Genomic DNA, 22,741 nt, shown 5'->3' on the forward strand with positions numbered 1-22,741 from the left:
TGATACCAGTCAATCTTTCTCTTTTAATTTTCTATACTGCACTGTGTGTGTGTGTGTGTGTGTGTGTGTGTGTGTGTGTAAATGGCTTCTCTGGTGGCTCAGTGGTAAAGAATCCACTTTCAACGCAGGAGACTCAGGTTTGATCCCTGGGTTGGGAAGATCCCCTGGAGAAGGCAATGGTAACCCAATCCAGTATCCTTGCTGGGAAATCCCATGAACAGAGCTACCTGGAGGGCTTCGGTCCACCGGGGCACAAAAGAGTCAGATATGGCTTAGTGACTAAACAATAACAACACCTTTACAGATAGACAGAGAAATGTAGAGTGTATTTGTATAACATATTGCATGTGATTATAATATAAGGCTTAAGAAATGACTTGAGAGAGGAGGGTCTTCAAAGATCTACTTAAAGGACAGGTCACTCTCCAGCCAATTAAAAAGTCATAGAAAGCCAGAGGGGGGAAAATCATCATAAACCCCACAAAATATTACAACACTTCTGGCAAACTGGAAAGAGTTGATGAGCTAGGAGTTCCAGGAAGACCAATATAGAAAAGCATGTGACTAAGTATGAATCACGAGAAGGATGCTGAAAGCATCCAGGTGCCGACAGCTGGGTGCCTGGTCTGTTTCCTACTGAGGAAACGAGGAAATTCTGGGACATGTTTGAGCACAGAGACTGAGTCTGTCCTGTTCACCACCCGTCGCTGCTCCCTCAGAGCTCAGGCCACCTCACCACCCTTCATTACACTGTGTTCTCTCTCTCTGTCGGCTCCTCCAGCCACATTCTGCATTCATTCAATGCTCTCTGTGTTCAGGGCCGCTTTACAGAGGCACATAGTTCCATTGGTTCCAGCCGCAGGGCACGAGGATACTCTGCATGTTGGAGCATACTCTTTGCATGATGTGATTGACCTTGTCTACGTGGGAATACAAGGGGAAGCCAAGCTTGTCCAGAGTCTGGACCTGGACACAAGAGAGGTAGGAGATGAGCCCCTGGGCCCGGTACTCAGGCAGAGTGCCTGCCATCCGCAGCTCTCCCGTCTGGTCCATCAGCATCCAGGACACAGGGGTCCCCTCGGGCCCCAGCAGGCACGAGCTGGGGAAGGTCTGGATACAGCGCTCGATAAACCTCCGGCTCCTTTCATTGCCACCGAAATACCAGAGCTTGTTCACCAAGACAGCATGGGCAGGATCCAGGGCTGAGAGTGTCAGCATCTTCGGGTGGCTATTGGGAACGAAAGGAAAGAATAGCCATAACATCGAAACGGTGTGCAAGCCTTGTGTCCCTGTCCTTTGAAGTCAAGGCTTTTACTTTAGCCTCCCAGGCTTCCCCAGAATCTCAAAAGACTATCTCAAGGGTTCATGGCCGAGGGGGCTCCCCTGGTGGCTCAGGGGTACAGAATCCACCTGCCGTGCAGGAGATAACGGGTTTCGGTCCCTGGCCTGGAAGAACCCATGTACGTGGAACAGTGAAGGCTTTGTGCCACAAGAACAGAACCCACACTCTAGAGCTCATGGGCAGCTACTGAGTCCACACACCCTAGAGCCACGCTCTGCACAAACAGAAGCCTGTGTACTATGACGACAGAGTAGCCCCCGGTCACTGCACTGAGAGAAAACCTGCCCAGGAGCAGTGACCCAGCACAGCCAAAACAAATAATTAATAAAACCTTTTTTTAAAAAAGAGTTAATAGAGAGATCAAATCACGATGGAGGAATAAAAGGACAAGCACTCATCTCCTACCGCAAGAGCACCAAAACTGCAACTAGCTTTTGAACGCCATTGACAGGAGGGCACCGAAACCCACCAAAAATAGGCTGCCCATGCTGAAGAAACTGAAGCTGAATGGTTCTATGAAGACCTACAAGACCTTCTAGAATCAACACCCCAAAAAGATGTCCTTTTCTTTATAGGAGACTGGAATGCAAAAGTAGGAAGTCAAGAGCTACCTGGAGTAATAGGCAAGTTTGGCCTTGGAGTACAGAATGAAGCAGGGTAAAGGCTAACAGAGTTTTGCCAAGAGAACGCACTGGTCACAGCAAATACCCTCTTCCAACAACATAAGAGAAGACTCTACACATGGACATCACCAGATGGTCAACACCGAAATCAGATAGATTATATTCTTTGCAGCCAAAGATGGAGAAGCTCTATACAGTCAGCAAAAACAAGACCAGGAGCTGACTGTGGCTCAGATCATGAGCTCCTTATTGCCAAATTCAGACTCAAATTGAAGAAAGTAGGGAAAACCAGTAAGCCATTTAGGTATGATCTAAATTAAATCCCTTATGAGTGGAAGTGTAAATAGATTCAAGGGATTAGATCTGATAGACAGAGTGCCTGAAGAACTATGGACGGAGGTTTGTAACACTGTACAGGAGGCAGTGATCAAAACCATCCCCAAGAAAGAGAAATGGAAAAAACCAAAATGGTCATCCGAGGAGGCCTTACAAATAGCTGAGAAAAGAAGAGAAGCAAAAGGCAAAAGAGAAAAGGAAAAATATACCCACCTGAATGCAGAGTTCCAAAGAATAGCAAGGAGAGACAAGAAAACCTTCCTCAGTGATCAATGCAAAGAAATAGAGGAAAATAATAGAATGGGATAGACTAGGTATCTCTTCAATAAAATTGGAGATACAAAGGAAACATTTCAAGCAAAGATGGGCACAATAAAGGACAGAAACTGTAGGAACCTGACAGGAGCAGAAGAGATTAACAAAAGTTGGCAAGAATACACAGAGTTATACAAAAAAGGTCTTCATGACCCACACAAAGGTGTGATTGCTCATCTAGAGCCAGATGTCTTGGAGTACAAAGTCAAGTGGGCCTTAGGAAGCATTACTATGAACAAAGCAAGTGGAAGTGATGGAATTCCAACTGAGTTATCTAATATCCTAAAAGATGATGCTGTGAAAGTGCTGCACTCAGTATGCCAGCACATTTGGAAAACACAGCAGTGGCCACAGGACTGGAAAAGGTCAGTTTTCATTCCAGTCCCAAAGAAAGGCAATGCCAAAGAACGCTCAAACTACCACAGAATTGCACTCATCTCACATGCTAGTAAGGTAATGTTCAAAATCCTTCAAGCTAGGCTCTAACAGTACGTGAACCAAGAACTTCCAGATGTATAATCAGGATTGAGAAAAGGCAGAGGAACCAGAAATCAAATGGTCAACATCTGTTGGATCATAGAAAAAGCAAGAGAATTCCAGAAAAAAATATATATCTGCTTCATTGACTACACTAAAGCTTTAACAAACTCTGGAAAATTCTTAAAGAGGTCTGAATACCAGATCACCTTACTTGCCTCCTGAGAAACCTGTATGCAGGTCAAGAAGGAACAGTTAGAACCAAACATGGAATAATAGACTGGTTCAAAGTTGGAATAAGAGTATGTCAAGACTATATATTTTCATCCTGCTTATTTAAGTTATATGTAGAGTACATCATGTGGAATGCCAGGCTGGATGAAGCACAAGCTGGAATCAAGAGTGACAGGAGAAATATCAACAACTTCAGATATACAGATGACCCCACCTTAATGGCAGAAAGTGAAGAGGAACTGAAGAGCCTCTTGATGAACGTGAAAGAGGAGAGTGAAAAAGCTGAGTTAAAGCTCAATATTAAAAAAACTAAGATTATGGCATCTGGTCCCATCACTTCATGGCAAATAGATGTGGGAAAAGTGGAAAAAGTGATTGACTTTGTCTTCTTGGGCTCTAAAATCACTGCAGACGGTGACGGCAGCCATGAAATTAAAAGATGCTTGCTCCTTGGAAGAAAAGCTATGATCAACCTAGACAGCATATTAAAAAGCAAAGACATCACTTTGCCAACAAAGTGATGCATATAATCAAAGCTATGGTTTTTCCAGTAGTCAGGTACAGATGTGAGAGTTAGACCATAAACAAGGCTGAGTATTGAAGAGCTGATGCTTCTGAGCTGTGGTGCTGGACATGACTCTTGATAGTCCCTTGGACAGCAAAGAGATCAAAACAGTCAATTCTAAAGGACATCAATCCTGACTATTCATTGGAAGGAGTGATACTGAAGCTGAAGCTCCAATACTTTGGCCACTTGATGTTAAGAGCCAACTCACTGGAAAATACCCTGATGCCGGGAAATATTCAGGGCAGGAGGAGAAAGGGCCAACAGAGGATGAGATGGTTGGATGGCATCACTCGGACATGAATTAACCAAATTCTGGGAGATAATGAGGAAAGGGGAGCCTGGGGCGCTGAAGTCCATGGGGTGGCAAATAGCTGGACACCTCTTAGTGCTCGGACTGCAACAGGAGCCTGTGGACCCCAGGACTGGCTCATCCCAGGCTAAACAGCGAATAGGGAGGACGCACAGCCCCAGCCATCAGCTGAGAGTCAGACTGAAGTTTTTCTGAGAGCCAGAAGATCAAGGTTTTTCCACCTCCCATCAGCCTCATCCACCAGAGGGCTTGTAGAAGAAGTGATAAGTCAGTCCTGCAGCCACCAGAACAAAGCCACAACCACAGAGAGTCAATCAGCGCGAAACGGGGGAGAATTATCTCTCGGATGAAAGAACAAGATAAAACCCCAGGAAAATAACTAAATGAAGTGCAGATAGGCGGCCTTGCAGAAAAATAATTCAAAATAATGATAGTGCAGATGACCCACGTTCTTGGGAAAGGGAAGGAGAAGATGCAAGAAGTGTGTACAAGAGACCTAGATGAACTAAAGCACAGACAGAGAGGAGCAGTACCCTGGGAGAAATCAAGAGCAGAATAACTGAGGCAGGAGAGCAGGTAAGCGGCCTGGAAGACAGAATGGTGGAATCACTGCTGTAAAATGGAATACAGAAAAAAGAGTGAAAATAAAAATTTAAGATAGCCTGAGTCCCCTGGGACAGCACTAAACACACCAACATTTGCATTATAGAGGTCCTAGAAAGAGAAGAGAGAGAGAGATAAAGGACCTGGGAAAATATTTGAAGAGATAATAGCTGACAGCTCCTCTAATATGGGAAAAGGAATAGTCAACCACGTCCAGGAAGCACCGAGCCCCAGGCAGGCTAAATCCAAGGAGGAACACACTGAGACACATAGTACTCAAACTGACAAAGATAAAGTATTACAGACAGAGATAAAGTATTAAAAGCAACAAGAGAAAAGAATGACAAATAACACACAAGGGAACTCCCATAAGGTTATCAGCTGATTTCTCAACAGAAACTCTGCAAGCCAGAAGGGAATGGCATGATATATTTAAATTGATGAATAGGAATAACCTACAACAAAGAATATGCTACCCAACATTCAGATTTCACTCATTCAGATTTCACTCATTCAGACTCTCATTCAGATTTCACGGAGAAATCAAAAGCCTTCCAGACAAGCAAAAGTTAAGAGAATTCAGCACCAGCAAAACAGCTTCACAGCAAATGCTAAAGCAGCTTCTCTAGGCGGGAAGCCCAAGAGAAGGAAGAGACCTAAACAATTAAGAAAATGACAATAGGGTCCTACATATCAATAATCACATTAACTGTAAATAGATTAAATGCAACAACAAAAAGACACAGGTTGGCTGGATGCATGTAAACATATGGCTGTATTCACTTCCACTTACCACATCACTCAACCCCCGAAATTGTACGCAGTTATTCTATACTGGTAGATTAATCATGCTTCCCTTATGGCTTGACAGTGTAATTATCTTTTATTTTCAGTCTGGCTATTACTTGTGAAAACTGATAAACATCTTTCACTACTGTGATTACATCGCTAGTGTTCATTTTAATACCGCTGCATCACGATCGGTCAACAGAAAATAACAGACTTCTCTATCACTAAAACTACCACTTAATAGAAAAACTTGTAATCACTTTTTAAAATCCAGCTGCATATCAGAATTATCTTGGAATTTCTTGGACAACACAAATCTGCCCAGAGTTCCAGATGTGATTGTAATGAGCTGCCATGTTTCGAAACAGCTGGCCTATGCGGTATTTCACTTCTATCCAGTTTGTTTCACTTTCTTCTGTTTCATAGTCAGTGATCCCATTTCATTCAGCTGATGGTCTCCAATCTCTCCATCTCCTTCTTTGTTGTTCTTTCTCTAGCCTTTACCGAGTGCAGTAGAAAAGCTTCTGTATACTATATATACGTATATATATTAAGCATGATATACATACTTTAGAAAACATGAAATTTTGCTTAAATATTTGACGTTTTTGGTTCCATTTGTTTGACTAGGTATGAATAGCATGTTAGATTTCTAATTCATATTCACTCAAAATTTTGACATAGTTTCATATATTCTGGCATCTAGTATTATTGCTAAAAATCTAGAAAGCTTATTATCTTTTGTTATTAAAAACTTTTGAATGAGGCTAGAAACTTCTAATTCAATTATGAAAATATAAATAGGTATTATGTTGTAAAAAACAACAGGAGATTAACATGTAATACAGTATTATTAAAGTATAGATTTTATTCAAATTTTATAAAATTTTATGCTAGTGTCTATTATTTATTTTCACGCCTTATTCAAGATTCTACATTGTGTTTAGTTGCATTGAGTAGCTTCAGCTGCATGCAATGAATCCTGATAGATTCCCTTTTTATTCTTTGACTAATATTTTCCAGCTTTCCTCGTCATGGTTTCTTAGACACACTCATCATATAAAAGTGGACATTTAACTTCTAACTACATGGGGTTTAAATTATCCTTGATGTTAATTTCTTACATTGATATTAATTTCTCATTTAAATGCTTTCTTCTCTGCAATCACCCTGTGTTTTTTCAGTCTTTTAACCTTCTTGAGGCTTTCAATGGCTAAGTCAAAGATCTCTCTCAGTAAATGTCCCATTGCATTTGAAAACATGTGGGTTATTTTCAAATTTCTTTCGATGTTGATTTTGAACATAATTTCACAGTGAGAAGAGAACAGGCCCCGTATGATTTCAATACCTTTAGACCATGAAACTTTTTCACCTTGTTATATATCCCACTGTCTCCTCATTTATAGTCTATGGGAACTTGAATAGAATTTGTACCCTGCTGCTGTGTGAAAATTGTATAAATCTTAATTATGTTGAAATGGTTTATAGTGATTTTCATGTCTACTATATCCTTCTAATTTTGTGTCAATTCATTTATTAATTTTTCAGAGTTTGATGTTGAAACTCCAACTAAAAATCTTAGTTTATCTACTTAAAAAAATTACTTGTAATATATAGTGGAACAATAGGTAACTTTGTTCTGTACTTTCCAAGTCCCCTGTAAACATGTCATCATACTGTCATAATTTTAAAAATAAAAAAAAATTTTTAAGAGTTAATGATTAGGATCTGTAGCTATAGAAACAGAACAGCTGTTGACTTAGAAACTATTAACAGTTTAGACTAGAGACTGGCCACAGAGCCGAATCAGAGAAGCGACATACAGATAAAAGGCCTGATGCACATTCCCAAGCCATCTTTACAGGAAGCAGACCCCCTCCAGATGAGCGCTTCTGACTGCAGGAACATAGACCCCAGCCTGGTCAAAACCAGGAGGCTGATTTTGCTTGTAACTTCTCGTGGCGGCAACCAGAGAGCCACGCACAAGGTGACCGTGCCCTCTGCAGCCCTCCTGCTAACGCCGCCGTGCCCTCTGCAGCCCTCCTGCTCACGCCGCCTTAAGCTCCTTCCCTGAAAACCACTGGGCGGTCGAGTCTTTTGAGCTCGAGCTGCCCATCGGACCCATGGACACACTGCTCCCCTCACCCCATGTAAGGAGCCAGCCCCCCAGCCTCAGCAAGCAAGGGGAAACCGTTGCTTGTTTTCACCCCTACCTGCTGCAGCAGGGGCATCAGTGAAGCTCTGCCTGAATTTCTTGTCAGGCTTCTAATCAATGTCTGTTGCGTGGAGAAGGCCAAGCACCCTGGTCAGTATCAAAGTGACAAGTCAAGCCATGCCCAGAGCCACCAGAATGTGGAGGAAGCAAGGACGAATTCTCTCCTAGGGGCTTTGAAGGGAACACAGGCTTGCCAGCTCCTGGACTTGGGATCCTGGCCTCCACAACCAGAAGGATGGCTTTCTGCTGTTCAAATCCACCCCGGTCTACTGTGCATTTTCATGACTATCCTAAGAGACTAATGCGTTGGCTACTTCAGCGGTAACAGATACGACGTTTTTGGTTCGGTTTTGTTTTATCCTGCCATGTGGCTTGTGGGTGTGATCTTAACTACTTCTCAGACCAGAGGGACTAAACCTTGGCAGGCAGTGAAAGTGCGGAGTCCTAACCGCTGGACCTCCAGGGAATTCCCCAGAGCAGATTCTGCCAGACTTACCTGGGTTTGTGTTTATCACCATTGACTGATACACTTTTTGCCTCCAGCAGAGAAGTAGCCAATTTCTTTCCGGCCTCAGAGGCCATATAGAGAAAGCACTGTGTTTGCTTGACCTTGCCCGATTTAGTAGCTGCAAGATTTTTTATCACATCATCCAAGCTGGACTGTGAGCCTAGATGGAGGAAATGAAGAATCGTATGAGATATCACTGTTCATTTAAACGTCAGGAAAAAGCCATCCAGTGACTGCGAGGTTTGTGGGTTTCGAATGATTAAAACTCACGTTCCATCATGAAAAGACCTCTATGGGATAATAGTAAGTCACTCTCACATTTAAAAGAAATACATTTGCAAAGTTGAAATAGAGACACAGACATAGAGAACAGACATATAGATTCCAAAGGGTCAAAGTGGAGGACGGGGTGAATTGGGAGATGGGGATTGCCGCATATGCAGTACTACGTATGAAATAGATGACTAACGAGGGCCTACCATAGCGCACAGCAAAGTACGCGGTGCTCTGTGGTGATCTAAACGGCAAGGAAATCCAAAGAAGGGCTGATACGTGTGCATACATATGGCCCATTCACTTTGCTGTGCAGCAGAAACTGACACAGCAGTATAAAGCCACTAAACTCCAATTAAAAAAATAAAAATCGGGCTGACACTACAATTGCTGAGCACATCACAGCACAGTTATGCTCATCAAAGGCGACGAGGTAAAGATAATCACCAACACTGGTTGAATTTATTTAACAATTCTATGCTGTAGGTTGCTGCTATAATGGTCCCAGGTTTTTCTTCGCTATCTGGACTTTTTTCTGCTGACCTGACTTCTGGGATTGACTGTGAAACTTGTTTGGGCCAAGGGAGCGACAGCAAATGTGATGAGGAAGAAGCTTGGAAAGTGACTGTGGATGGAGTTCGCCTCTTCTCTCTGCTCTTAAGAACCTCGGGTGACTGCTGTATATACGTCACCCAGGCCGCTGCACGGCACAGCCAGCAGCCAGTACAGACGAAGCCAGCGTTAACAGCCGGCCTCCAGATTGTGGCTAGCTCAGTCCTGCCAGCTCGTGGACAACCCCCAGCTGACTGCAGTCTCATGGGTGACCCCAGCAGAGACCAGCGGAAGAATCATCCAGCCGAGTCTCGTACAAACTGCTGACCCACAACATGTGAGCTAATAAACAATTGTGTTTTGCGGTCACTGTTTCGAGGTGGTTTCAAAACCCGACTGATAAAACCAGGCTTGGGGCCAAGCATTTCTTATTCAAGAGCTCACTTAATCTTTAAAACATACCCCTATGTTTTGGGTACTATTATAACTGCTGTTTTTACTCATCAGAAGACGGATCCACAGAGCTGTTGTTCCTTGTCTTAGACCACACAACTGCTAACAGGCCTAACAAGGTCACAACTTCAGCTAGTCTGACTCCAGAGAACACATCTTTTTTATTTTTTTGGCTACACGGTAAGGCTTGTGGGATCTTAATTCCCTCACCAGGGATCGAACCTGGGTCCCTGGCAGTGAAAGCAGAGTCCTAACCACTGACTGCCAGGGAATTCCCGAACATATTCGTGGTCACTAAATTCCTCCTCTGTAGTAAGGATGAGATAGACTCTGTGGAGGTGAGGCAGACGGGAGTTCTGCTCCCGTATCATCGACCCTGGAATAAACCATGAATTTTTGCTGTTGTTCAGTCGCTAAGTTGTGTCTGACTCTTTACGACCCGTGGGCTGTAGCACGCCAGGCTCCTCTGTCCTCCACTATCTGCCAGAGTTTGATCACATCCATGTCCATTGAATTGGTGGTGCTTTCTAACCATTTCATCCTCTGCCACTGTCTTCTTTTGCCTTCAGTCTTTCCCAGCTTCAGGTTTTAATTCCAATGAGTAGAATCAGGGAGCCGTGAACTTTTAACTATTAAGAAATTCTATTGCTCATGATTTCCTGTGTAAACCCCATACCCGGCAGTCTTTAAGTTCTAATTCACTATTGTTGGAGGAGGTCATCAAGAAGACATGTCGCCCTTAACTCTGGAGGCAACTGGAGGCTTCCCCCTCTCTCCCCTGTCCTTGGAACGGGTGTTCCACTTGCCTTCCAGAAACTGCTCCAAGGACACAGCCTTGAGATAGAAATGTGGTGTTCACGTATCTGGACTGGGCACGTGACTAAACCCAGATAAGGCCACTAAATACTTTTTTAAGATTTTGGCAGGCAGATGAGGGGATCCCCTCGTCCTGCAGTCTCTGAGGACAAGCCTGGAGGTAAGTTCTCCTGCTTATTATCTTGCCACCCGCCAGTCTGGAGTGGCCTGCCCCTTTCTTAGCCTCTCCCTGCCGTGCGCTCATAGGGGCACGGCTTCCGGTCTCCACCTGGGAAGCTCCCTAAGAGCTCTGTGAACTGGCAGCTATGGAGGTGCTGATGGCACGGCCGGCTGGGTGTCTGGGATTGCAGTAAAGATCTAGAAGGCATGTGTGTGTGTGTGTGAGAGAGTGTGAGTGTTAGTCACTCAGTCGTGTCAGACTCCTGTGACCCCATGGACTGTAGCCCACTAGACTCCTCTGTCCCTGGGACTGTCCAGGAAGAACACGAGGGGGTTGTCATTTCCTGCTCCAGGGGATCTTCCTGATCCAATGATCACACCCAGGTCTCCTGCATTGCAGGCAGATTCTTTACCTTCTGAGTCCCCAGGAAGCCTGCTATAGGGGATACAGAGGTGCCACTCCAGAGGAAAAGGGACCCTACAGATCCGACACGGGAGAGTCCGGCAGCCCGCCCGCATCCTGGCCACTTACTTTGAATCTGCAGATGTTGCTTCCAGTTGATGACTTCTGGTGAGCCAAGGAATTCCTGACATTTCTTTGGGTCCTTGGAGTAGACTTGATATGTATTGGTGTAGTGATCAAGGTCATCTGTCATCTCCTGTTTGGGTCAGGAAAGTAGAATCAACCAAAACGCATCTGTGTACTGATTGCCATACTAGTTCTCAGTGTTCTATTATGATATTTTAAAAATACTAAAATATTAGCATTTTTGGTTGTATTGATTTCATTGAAGGATTATTTACATTACGAGATCAAGTTAAGAACTCCCTTATTCAATTAATAATGAAAAATGTCCTGAACAAAATTACTTCCAACTCAGTTATTGCTCTAAATTTTCAAACGTAATAAAAATAATCTGTTTAAAATTACTTTCCACCCCTCCATGACACGCATGAAGAAGCTTGAAAAGCGACTGACCGCTGAATCTTGCTGTTTCCCGCTGCTCTCGAGAACCCTGAGGCTTCTGTGTGTTGCCCAGTCCACTTCCATAAGTGTGGTCAATAAACAGCAAAACCCAAGCTAGCAGCTATGGCCAGACTTGGGACTGCGACTTACCCAGTTCTACCAGTTCAGTAAAATAACAATTGAGAAGCAAAATATTTGGCCAAAAGAATACACCCTGCTTTAGGGCAAAGATGTTTAGATTATGTGGGCTATGAACATGTCTTTATTGAAACAGAGACAGGCAACAGGTCACACGATTCTTCCACACATTGTGAAACCAAGAAAAAGATGATGAAATCGACTTGCTTTCTTTAAAAAATATTCAAGGGCTTCCCTGGTGGTCTGGTTAAGACTCCATGCTTCCACTGCAGGAAGCACGGGTTGGGCTGGGGGACACACGTTCCATCCCTGGTCGGGGAACTAAGATCCCACATGCTGCACAGAACGGCCAAAATACACAAATCATGCTGTTGTAAAACCAACAACAATCCCATCAGTAAACAAGCATACTCATTTAAGTATATCTAGTGAAATTATTAAAACTGACACAGGAGGATAAAGGAATAGATAAGAGGAGAAACTTCCTTTACTTCGTGCAGAATCAGAAAGCTTTTTCCCCTATAGCTGGAAAATATGCCACACAACTGCACTTCCTATTCAGCAAGGGTTGCTTCTGATCAAACTGTATTTTTAAGAGTAATGCCACCAGAAATGTTGGCATAGGAGACCCCAGACTCTGTCCCTCACAAGGGTCAAAAATTAGACAGATCAATAATTAGACCAATTTTGCCTGCTACCCACACACACACAAAAGGCTATGAGAGAGCCCTGGAGTCCAGCAACACAGGAGAATTAAAAAATTGAGACTAGCTGCCCCCAAAGAGAAGAAAGACAGTCGCATTTCACCTGCATCATCACATTCACCAAGCCAGCATTGCCCAGTGCCAAGAGAGAACTCGCCAGCTAGAAAGAGCTCTCTCTCACCAAGAGAGGGAGCAGAGGATGAAGGAGCAGCTTCCCCAGCCTTCTAGAGCACCACACCAAGGTCCCACTCCAGTTTCATCCCACCCAGACTGGCCAAACTGAGATAAATAGAGGTGGTTAGAAACAAGACAGAAATGCAGGGCTACCAGTAGCAGCCATGTGATGGGGATGAGTCACAGTTCACCCTGACCTGCTCTGCAGGAAAACCCAGCAGTTTTTGCCCCTGCAGAAATCAACAGTCAGCTTTGGACCACCTGCAGACATCATCAAATTTTGCGCCACCAGTATTCACATGCTCTGTGTCAGCCACCCAAGACCCTTCTCCCACCTTCCCCAACCAGCTCCTACCGGAACCAGGTCACTGAACCCACAGTCAGCCCTGCAGCTGCACCAATGCAAGCCGACATCCGCCACTGAGCGCACGCTGGGGGCCGGCCCCTGCAGCTGTGTGCTTGCGTGCCACTCAGCAGGTGACTGTCACTGGCCTCCACTGCAATTTGAGAGTGAGAGACGGACTGCAGTCACGAGAGAGTGCACCGATAGCGAGGGTCCCCACGGCTGTCTGTGGGCCTGCATCGGGCCTGCACCCCTGCACTGACCTGCAGCTGCCCCCCCAGCTGCCCGCCTGCATGCCTCCGTCCCCAGTCTCCAATTGCTGCGCCCTCGTGGCAAGACCCGTAGACACTGTATTGAGTGCCAACAGCTGGGCCCCCACAGCTGCCAGTGCGCCTGAGCTGGTCCTGGCCCTGCTGCCGTCCGGGGCTCCCACCATTGCGTGCCTATTTGCAAATGGCCCAGCCACTACCCAAGAGTCTGCCGCTGGCCCCCACAGCTGTGTCTGAACACACCACCGACGGCAGCCACGACCGCACCTGCCCTGGCCTGTAGCCACTGGCCTTGGAGGCGTCCCTGAGGACCCCAAAAGCCTTGAAGCCACCTTTGACCCCCCCGAAATGCTCACTAAGGATCACACAGTTGTCAGTGTGGATCCCAGTAGCCTGAGTGGAATAGCCACCACCCCCGAGCCCTGGAGACAGTGCCCCCACAGCCCCTGCACTCAGTGCCCTGCGCCACTAGACCTGGGGCTGCAGCACGCGCTGGAGAGCCCCAGGAAGTCACTCAGCCATGTCCGACTCTTTGTGACTCCGTGGACTGCAGCCAGATCTCTTCTGTCCATGAGATTTCCCAGGCAAGAATACTGGACTGGGTAGCCATCCCCTTCTCCAGGGTATGGAACGCGAGTCTCCTGCATTGCAGGCAGATTCTTTACCATCTGAGCCACCAGGGAAGCTCCTACCCACGAGAAAATGTTCCCTTACCAAAGTCGGTCCATAACGTATGGAAGATTGTTTCTCCAAAAGTTCAGGCACCTATGCAAGGATATAGGGCTCATAAAGAACCCGATGTGAAGAATTGACTCCTTGGAAAAGACCCTGGTGCTGGGAAAGATAAAAGGCAGGAGGAGAAGGGGATGGCAGAGGATGAGATGGTTGGATGGCATCACCAACTCGATGGACATGAGTTTGAGCAAGCTCCAGGAATTGGTGATGGACAGGGAGGCCTGGCGTGCTTCAGTCCATGGGGGTCACAAAGAGTTGGACACAACTGAGCAACTGAACTGAAAAAATCAGGGAAATTTGAAACCACCAAAAGAATACAGTAAACCCCAGGAATTGGCTCCAAAGCAATGGATACCCAGGAATTTCCTAACAAAGAATTCAAAATAATTTTTCAAAAGATGCTCAGAGAGCTATAAGAGAACACAGAAAAATAATTTAACAGTATCAGGACAACAATACAAGAACCAAACGAGACGTTCAGAGATGGAAAACATAAAAAAGAACCAAAGAAAAATTTTGGAAGTGAAGAATAGCAGGAGTACACTGAAGAATTCAATAGAGCATTTCAGCAACAAACTAAACCAAACAGAAGAGAGAATCAGAGTCAGACTAGGTGAAATTATCCAATTAGAAGAGCAAAAAGAAAAATAATAAAAAAACAGCGAGGAAAGCCTGTGTGACCTACGAGAGTGAAGTGAAAGCCATTCACTCGTGTCTGACTCTTTGCCACCCCGTGGACTATCGAGTCCAAGGAGTTCTCCAGGCCAGACTACTGAAGTCAGTAGCCTTTCCCTTCTCCAGGGGATCTTCCCAACCCAGGGATCGAACCCAGGTCTCCTGCACTGCAGGTGGATTCTTTACCAGCTGAGCCACCAGGGAAGTCCATATGTCTTGAATACACCTAAATTAATTTCATGAACCCTTTATCTATAGGATACCTCAAAAGAACCAATTTGTGAATTTATTAATTTCCAGAAGTAGAAGAGAGGGAAAGAGGGAAGAAAGTTTATTTAAAGAAATAATGACTGAGAACTTCCCAATTTTTGGAAGAAATTCGGATATACAAGTTTGAGAAGCTAATAGGTCACCAGACAACTTAAAGAGGACCTCACTTAGATACATTAGAATAATATTGTTGAAAATCCCTTAAGGCGGCTATTTATTAGTCGGTTTCTCAGAGACCTCACAAGCCAGGAGAAAATAGGGCAATATATTTGAAGTGTGGAAAGAAAGAAACTGTCAACCAAAAATACTTTACCCGCCAAATTTGTTCTTCAGAGACAAGACAGACTTTCACTAACAAATAAAAACTGAAGAAATTCATCACCAAAAGGCTTGCCTTATAAGAAATGTCAAAATGGGAACAGTTCTCAGAACAGTTCCAAATAATCCTCTTAAAATAGGCAGAGGAATTGAATAGACATTTTTCCAAAGAAGATATACAAATGGCCAGCAGATACATGAAAAAGTGCTCTATATCACTAATTAGCAGGTAAATGCAAATCAAGACCACATACATAGCAGAATGCTGCTGCTGCTGCTAAGTTGCTTCAGTCATGTCTGACTCTGTGCAACTCCGTAGACGGCAGCCCACCAGGCTTCCCTGTCCCTGGGATTCTCCAGGCAAGAACACTGGAGTGGGTTGCCATTTCCTTCTCCAATGCATGAAAGTGAAAAGTGAAAGTGAAGTCGCTCCGTCGTGTCCAACTCTTAGCGACCCCATGGACTGCAGCCTACCAGGCTCCTCCATCCGTTGGATTTTCCAGGCAAGAGCACTGGAGTGGGGTGCCATTGCCTTCTCCGACACAGCAGAATGGTTATCATCAAAAAGACAAGAGATAACAAGCATTGGGGTGGGGGGCGGCAGTTTGGAGAAAAAGGAACCCTCGTGCACTGTTGGTGGGAATGTAAATTGGTATAGCCACTATAGAAATGGTATGCTGGTTTTCCCCCAAATTTAAAACAGAACTGTCCTAGGAACTTGGAATCCCATTCTGGGTGTGCATCCAGAGGAAATGGAAACGACCTGGAAGAGACACCTGTGCTCTGTGCTCAATAGCCACGACATGGAGACAACGAATGAATGGGCAGAGAACACGCGGCTCGTCTGTACAGTGGGATATCAGTCAGCCCGGAGAAAGAAGCAAATCCTGCCGTTTGTGACATGGGGGTAGACCTTGCATGCACTGTGCTACAGGAAATAAGGCAGACAGAGGAAGACGAGTGTGTGTGATGTCTTTTATGTGTGGGATTTTAAAACACTGAATCATAGAGTTGAACGATGGTTCCTAGAGGCTGGGGACGCCCAGGAGGGGGCAGTGGGGAGATGTTGGTCAAAGGGTACAAACTTCCAGTTATAAGACAAGTAAGTTCTGAGGATAAAAGGCACAGAATGAGGACTATAGTTAATGCTGTTTTATATGCAGTTGGGCATTGACCAGTGCAGGAGTTAGGGACAGCAACTCTCCACACAGCTGAAAATCTGCACAGAGCTTTACAGTCAGCCTTTGCGTCTGCTGTTCTGGCATCCACAGATTCAAACATCGTCAGACGGCAGAGTACTGAAGCATGTAATTATTGGCGGAAAAAATATTTAAGTGGACTTGCGCAGTTCCAACCCATGTTCTTCAAGGGTTAACTGTACTTGAAGGTTGCTGAGAGAGCAGATTTTGAATGTTTTCACTAAAAAAATAGAATGGTAATTATGAGACAGGATGGAGTGTTAGCTAAAGTTATGGAGGGAATCACTGTACTGTACATGTATATCAAATCTGCAATGCTTTAGATCTGACAGAATCTTATATGTCAATGATCGCTCTTCAAGTTGGAAAAGTCTTATTTTTAAGACTGTATTTCTGAAAGTAGCTCAGATTTCTATCAACAATTAAAAGTCTTCATTTTACATTGTTATTTAATTTGGTTTCTTGAATATTTATTACCCATTTCACTTCTATGTAAGTTATATTAAATGAAAATATATTTATATTACAATTTTACCTGATATTTTAAAATAGAATTATACATTTTATTTTTGAATAAACAACTATTAAATAAACTCAACTATTCAATTTCACCAATTAAAAAATTATCATACAATATGTAACCAACAATTCCAACTATGTAATTTGCTCCTTAATTTTCCTTAATTCACTCTTGTTTCAGACTTTATCTCTTGCAACTGCTTTGAATGAAGTTCTGCTCTGCCACCATGTAAAAAATCCTATTTATATTCAACATCCAATTTCAGTAAAATTTCTACTAAGAATCATTCCTCTCCCTGCAGCCTCTACCACATGCTTTTTTCCCCGCTGCCTGGTTTTATTTGCTTAACTGATGACCGTAGGTGATAACACGGTGCAACATCTCAACGGGAAGAGACCATCACAATGAGATGTTTTGAGTTAGCATGAATGGGTTGGTGTGGTTTCAAAAGTGGTGTTTTTACAAGGTGTGAAATATTTTTCCCCCTTAGGTTAAGAGTTTAAAATGGGCTTGATTTGTTACATGTAGAAATCCAGCCTGGGAGATGCTTCTTTGATGCCTTTCACAAAAGATTAAGCTCTTGTCTACACCATCAACATAACTCTACATTAGTACAGCCTCCCACTGGTTGCCTCTATTCCCACAAACTGGATGCAAGAAATGACAAAGCGTTTGGTCCTAAGCAGTAGCGGGACCAGTAGTTTTGATTCTGCCCATTTCACACCATGGGGCCCTAGTGGTTCAGACAGTAAAGAATCCACCTGCAATGCAGGAGACATGGGTTCAATCCCTGGGTTGGGAAGATCCCCTGGAGAAGGCAATGGCAGCCCACTCCAGTATTCTTGCCTGGAGAATTCCATGGACAGAGGAGCCTGGCAGGCTACAGTCCACAAGGTCGCAAAGAGTCGGACACGACTGAGCAACTAGCCATTTCACACCATGCTTTCATTTCCCCATGGATTTACCTATGATCTCCTCCAGGCTGTGGACTTTTTGAAGATAAGGACACGCTGACTATATCACCTTGGTTTATTTCTATATTCCCAGGGTCTACCATATTGCCAAGTGCATGGTAAGTACATAGCGAATATGAACATAAGTACCTATTCATTCCACATCTGGCCCCTTACCTGCTCCTGAGGGCGGATAACCACTGTATTAAAATCAGGCCACTTGTCCACCAGAGCCTTTAGCTTGAAAGGGTTTCCCTGGTTTATGTGGAAGGTGGTCCCATAAACCTGCAGTATTACAAGAAAGTGAGAGGATGATCTTATTAGGAAGAGATGGCAAAGCGCAGTGTTTGCATGCTGCTGCTGCTGCTGAGTCGCTTCAGTCGTGTCCGACTCTGTGCGACCCCAGAGATGACAGCCCACCAGGCTACCCCGTCCCTGGGATTCTCCAGGCAAGAACACTGGAGTGGGTTGCCATTTGCTTAGGACAAGGTTTATTTTTATAACATAATGGAATTTTTTTGTTGGAAGGTACCTAGTAAGAACTTCAGCAGACCACTGATAAGATTCTAAGTTTTCCCCCAATAAATATATCTTTTAAAAATATTCACATAGAAGATATGCAAACCAATGGAATTTATGAACAGAAATCATGAACTCTCCCATTATAGAACTTAATAAGATCTTTAACAGATTTACATCTGTTCACGTATGTGTGTACATGCTAAATCCCTTCAGTCATGTCTGAATCTTTGTGACCCCATGCCCACCAGGCTCCTCTGTCCATGGGATTTTCCAGGCCAGAGTACTGAAGTGGGGTGCCATTGCCTTCTTCAATAGTTTTCTGAGGATTCATCCAAATTGTTGCAGGTATCCCTAGGTCATTTCTTCTTTATCATTTAATAGTATCCCATAGTACTCTTGCCTGGAATATCCCATGGACGGAGGAGCCTGGTAGGCTGCATTCCATGGGGTCGTGAAGAGTCGGACACAACTGAGTGACTTCACTTTGACTTTTCACTTTCATGCATTGGAGAAGGAAATGGAAACCCACTCCAATATTCTTGCCTAGAGAATCCCAGGGATGGGGGAGCCTGGTGGGCTGCTGTCTATGGGGTCGCACAGAGTCAGACACGACTGAAGCGACTTAGCAGCAGCAGCAGCAGCATAGTATGGATGTACCGCAGTTCATTTAGCCACTCAGCTATGGGAGGACATGTGAGTTTTTTCCAGCTTTTGACTATCATGGATCAGATTGTTATAGACATTAGGGTACATAGTTTTGTGTGAACATAAACTTGCATTTCTCTAGGGCAAATGCTCAAAGTTGTCGTCGCTGGCTGTGTGCTGGTTGCATGATTGGTTAGACACTTACAAATGGTTTTTAAGAGGGGCTGTACCATCTCACATTCCAAGCAGTGATGTATGAGAGATTCAGTTTATTCTTTTAATAGGATCTGAAGTTGAGGGCCTGTTTTGCTCAAAACATACAGGTAGGCTCTGGGACTTCCCCGATGGCTCAGACGGTAAAGCATCTGTCTACAATGCGGGAGACCCGGGTTCAATCCCTGGGTTGGGAAGATCCCCTGGAGAAGGAAATGGCAATCCACTCCAGTACTATTGCCTGGAAAATCCCATGGACAGAGGAGCCTGGTGGGCTACAGTCCATGGGGTTGCAAAGAGTCGGACATGACAGAGCGACTTCACTTTCACTTTCAGGCTCTGGAGAGTTGAAACGGAATAAATGGATTATATTTCTGGCCCCAGGAGTAACCAGGGGGGAAAGTTATTAAGTTTTCCTGGCCTCAGATCCGTCTTCCACAATACAGGGAGAAGACTGACTGCCCCTCCTACGGGAGATTCGAGGCTGACATGAGTCCACAGATAAGTCCGGCAGCTGCGGTGAAGGGAGGGCTGGAAGTGCTTTCCGTTGCCACTGACGACCACGCTGCCGTTGTCCTGGCCTTGAGGCCCCGCTGGCTGCCGCTGGTGCTGGCAGCGGTTCTGTGATTAAACTTCTATCTTTAGATGTGAAAGCAGCTTTTAAAAGCAGTTCAGGGAATTCCCTGGTGGTCCATAGTTAGGACTCATATGCTTTCTCTGTTGAGGACCTGGATTCAATCTCTAGTTAGGGAACTGAGATCTGACAAGTCATTCAGACAAAAAAGAAAAAGAAAAAAATGAAAGAAAAAGCATTTTCCTCCTTTCATCAATCCTCTGAATGTTAAAAGTGAAAATATAAATAAATCTGCATAAATCCAGCCATTCTGTAACAAATACCATTGCCTTAAAGTAATGAATAGGAGATAATTGTTTCTAAATCTCTTCCATGCACACTTGGATTTCAAAGAAATAAGATTTGACCTGTTAAATATTCCAAGAAGATACATGGTGGTTAACTTCACCTCAGGCACAGATGTTTAAAAATTAGTATGTATTTAGATCAATCTTTTAAAGAGAATTCAAGGAAATATTTTTGAGGCTTCAGAGGGTAGTGTTTTTGTAACTTAAAATTATTGGGCAAGTCATATAACTGAGAACGCTTCCCTCTTCCAGGACATGAGTGTAATATACTTCCCTTGCCAAGAGACAGTGTGAACTACGTGAGATGTGGTGTGAGTGAGTTCTTACCACAGAAAGAGCACTCGGTAAGAGCTCATTCTCTTCCTGACCTCTTTGGTTCCCTAAGAATGCAGCCCTCTGCTTCCCTAAGAAAGTCCCAAGCTCACCTTTAAGGATTCAGGGATGCTTTTCCTCAAGGATTTTTCTAGCATCTGCAGCATCTGTGGGCCTTGTAAGTGGAGCATCTTGGCAGGTACCTTAGCCTAGTGAGGACCAAGAAATATCGAGGAATGAGAAGATGCTGAACCAATAGGAAAAGATCCACACAGCTTTACCTGAGTTTTAGCAGGTAACAGGGAGGATACATTTGCCTAGAGTAACTGCCTTGAGAGAGGGAGAGGTATTTAGATCGTTTCCGTGTCTTGCGGTTCTACAATTGTGAATTTCTCCTCTTATATTTTCTTTCAGAAGTCTTATAGGTTCAGTCCCTATATTTGGGTCTACGAAAATTTCAAGTTAACTTTTTGCAAGTGGTATGACGTAAGAGTCGATATTCTTTCCCGCAGGGTAGATTTGTTGTTGATCAGTTGCTAACTTGTGTGCCAACTCTTTGGAAACCTATGGACTGCAGCACGCCAGGCTTCCCTGTCCTTCACTGTCTCCTGGAGCAGAAACTGGTTATTTAATTACTAGTTACTGCAAGGACAGTCCTTTCTCTTTTGAGCTGCTTTGATGCAATTATTGGAAAGCAATTGAGTTTATATGTATGCATGCATCTCTCAAGTTTCTATTAGTTTAATAGCTCTATATATCTATTCTTATGATTTTTTTTTTACTACTGTTTTTGAGTACTGTGGCTTTATACTAAGCCTTGAAATCTGATAGTGTGGGTCCACCAACTTTTTTAGATGCTTTTTGCTTAGGTTTTTTGCATTTCTGTTTAAATTTTGTAATAATCTTGTGAATTTTTATTAAAAATTTTCTGACATTTATGTTGAGATTGCAGTGAATCTGTAGTTTAGTTATATAAGAAGTAATATCTGAAAAATATTGAATATTTTAGTCTATGAATGTGATGTATCTCTTCATTATTGTAAGTCTTCTTTAAATTTTTTAGCAAAGTATTTTAGTTTTTGGCTATCTTCTGTTAAACTTATCCCCATTCATTCCCTCCTTTGGAAGTCATTATAAATAAATACAACACTTCCCAGGTGGCGCTAGTGGTAAAGAACCCACCTGCCAATTCAGGAGAACTAAGAGACACCAATTAGATCCCTGGGTCGGGAAGATGCCCTGGCAGAGGAAATGGCAACTGACTCCAGTATTCTTGCCTGGAAAATCCCATGGACAGAGAAATCTGGGGGGCTACAGTCCATGGGGTCGCAAAGAGTTGGACACAACTAAAGTGACTTAGCACATAAATAAACATATAACTGTAAATTGAGTGATATTTTGAAGTTTTAAAAAATTTGTTGCTTGTTTATAGAAGTGCAATTTTTCTATATTGGCTTTGTGAAGTTGACCTTATTGAGTTAACTTATTACCTTTAGTTTTGTTGTTCAATGGCTAAGTTGTGTCCCACTCTTTGTTACCACATAGACTGCAGTGCCAGGCTCCCCTGTCCTTCACTATCTCCCGGAGTCCACCCAAACCCATGTCCATCGAGTCAGTGATGCCATCCAACCATCTCATCCTCTGCCATCCCCTTTTCCTCCCGCCTTCAACCTTTCCCAGCATCAGGGTCTTTTCCAGTGAGTCAGCTCTTCCCATTAGGTGGCCAAAGTACTGGAGCTTCAGCTTCAGCATCAGTCCTTCCAGTGAATATTCAGGGTTGATTTTCTTTAGGATGGACTGGTTGGATCTTGCAGTCCAAGGGACTCAAGAGTCTTTTTCAGTACCACAGTTCGAAAGCATCAATTCTTCGGTGCTCAGCTTTCTTTTATGGTCCAACTCTCACATCCATACGTGACTACAAGGAAAACCATAGTTTTGACTCTATGGACATTTGTTGGCAAAGAAATGTCTTTGCTTTTTTAATATGCTCTCTGAGTTTGTTATAGCTTTCCTTCTAAGGAGCAAGTGTCTTTTAATTCCATGGCTGCAGTCACCATCTGCAGTGATTTGGGAGCCCAAGAAAAGAAAATCTGTCAATGTTCTGCTTTTTCCCCTTCTTCACACCATGAAGTGATGGACCAGATGCCATGATCTTCATTTTTTAAATGCTGAGTTTTTAAGCCAGCTTTTTCACTCTCCTCTTTCACCCTCATTCAATAACTTTTAAGTTTCTCTTTGCTTTCATCCATTAAATTGATACCATCTGCCTATCTGAGGTTATTGATATTTC

At 43.8% G+C, this 22,741-nt stretch overlaps 1 protein-coding gene across 1 annotated transcript; it reads right to left on the reverse strand.

The window, feature by feature from the left end:
- Positions 1-825: 825 nt before the first annotated feature.
- Positions 826-20,645, reverse strand: LOC128060651 (glycine N-acyltransferase-like). Its single transcript, XM_052653030.1, has 5 exons — positions 20,565-20,645; positions 18,016-18,123; positions 11,106-11,232; positions 8,309-8,480; positions 826-1,228 (listed from the first exon to the last, which is right to left on the reverse strand). Exons 1-5 carry the CDS (start codon positions 20,640-20,642, stop codon positions 826-828), a joined length of 888 nt encoding a protein of 295 aa, XP_052508990.1. The 5' UTR covers positions 20,643-20,645.
- Positions 20,646-22,741: the final 2,096 nt, after the last annotated feature.

This window comes from Budorcas taxicolor, chromosome 15 (assembly GCF_023091745.1).
Source record: "Budorcas taxicolor isolate Tak-1 chromosome 15, Takin1.1, whole genome shotgun sequence".
NCBI classification, from domain to species: Eukaryota; Metazoa; Chordata; class Mammalia; order Artiodactyla; family Bovidae; genus Budorcas; species Budorcas taxicolor.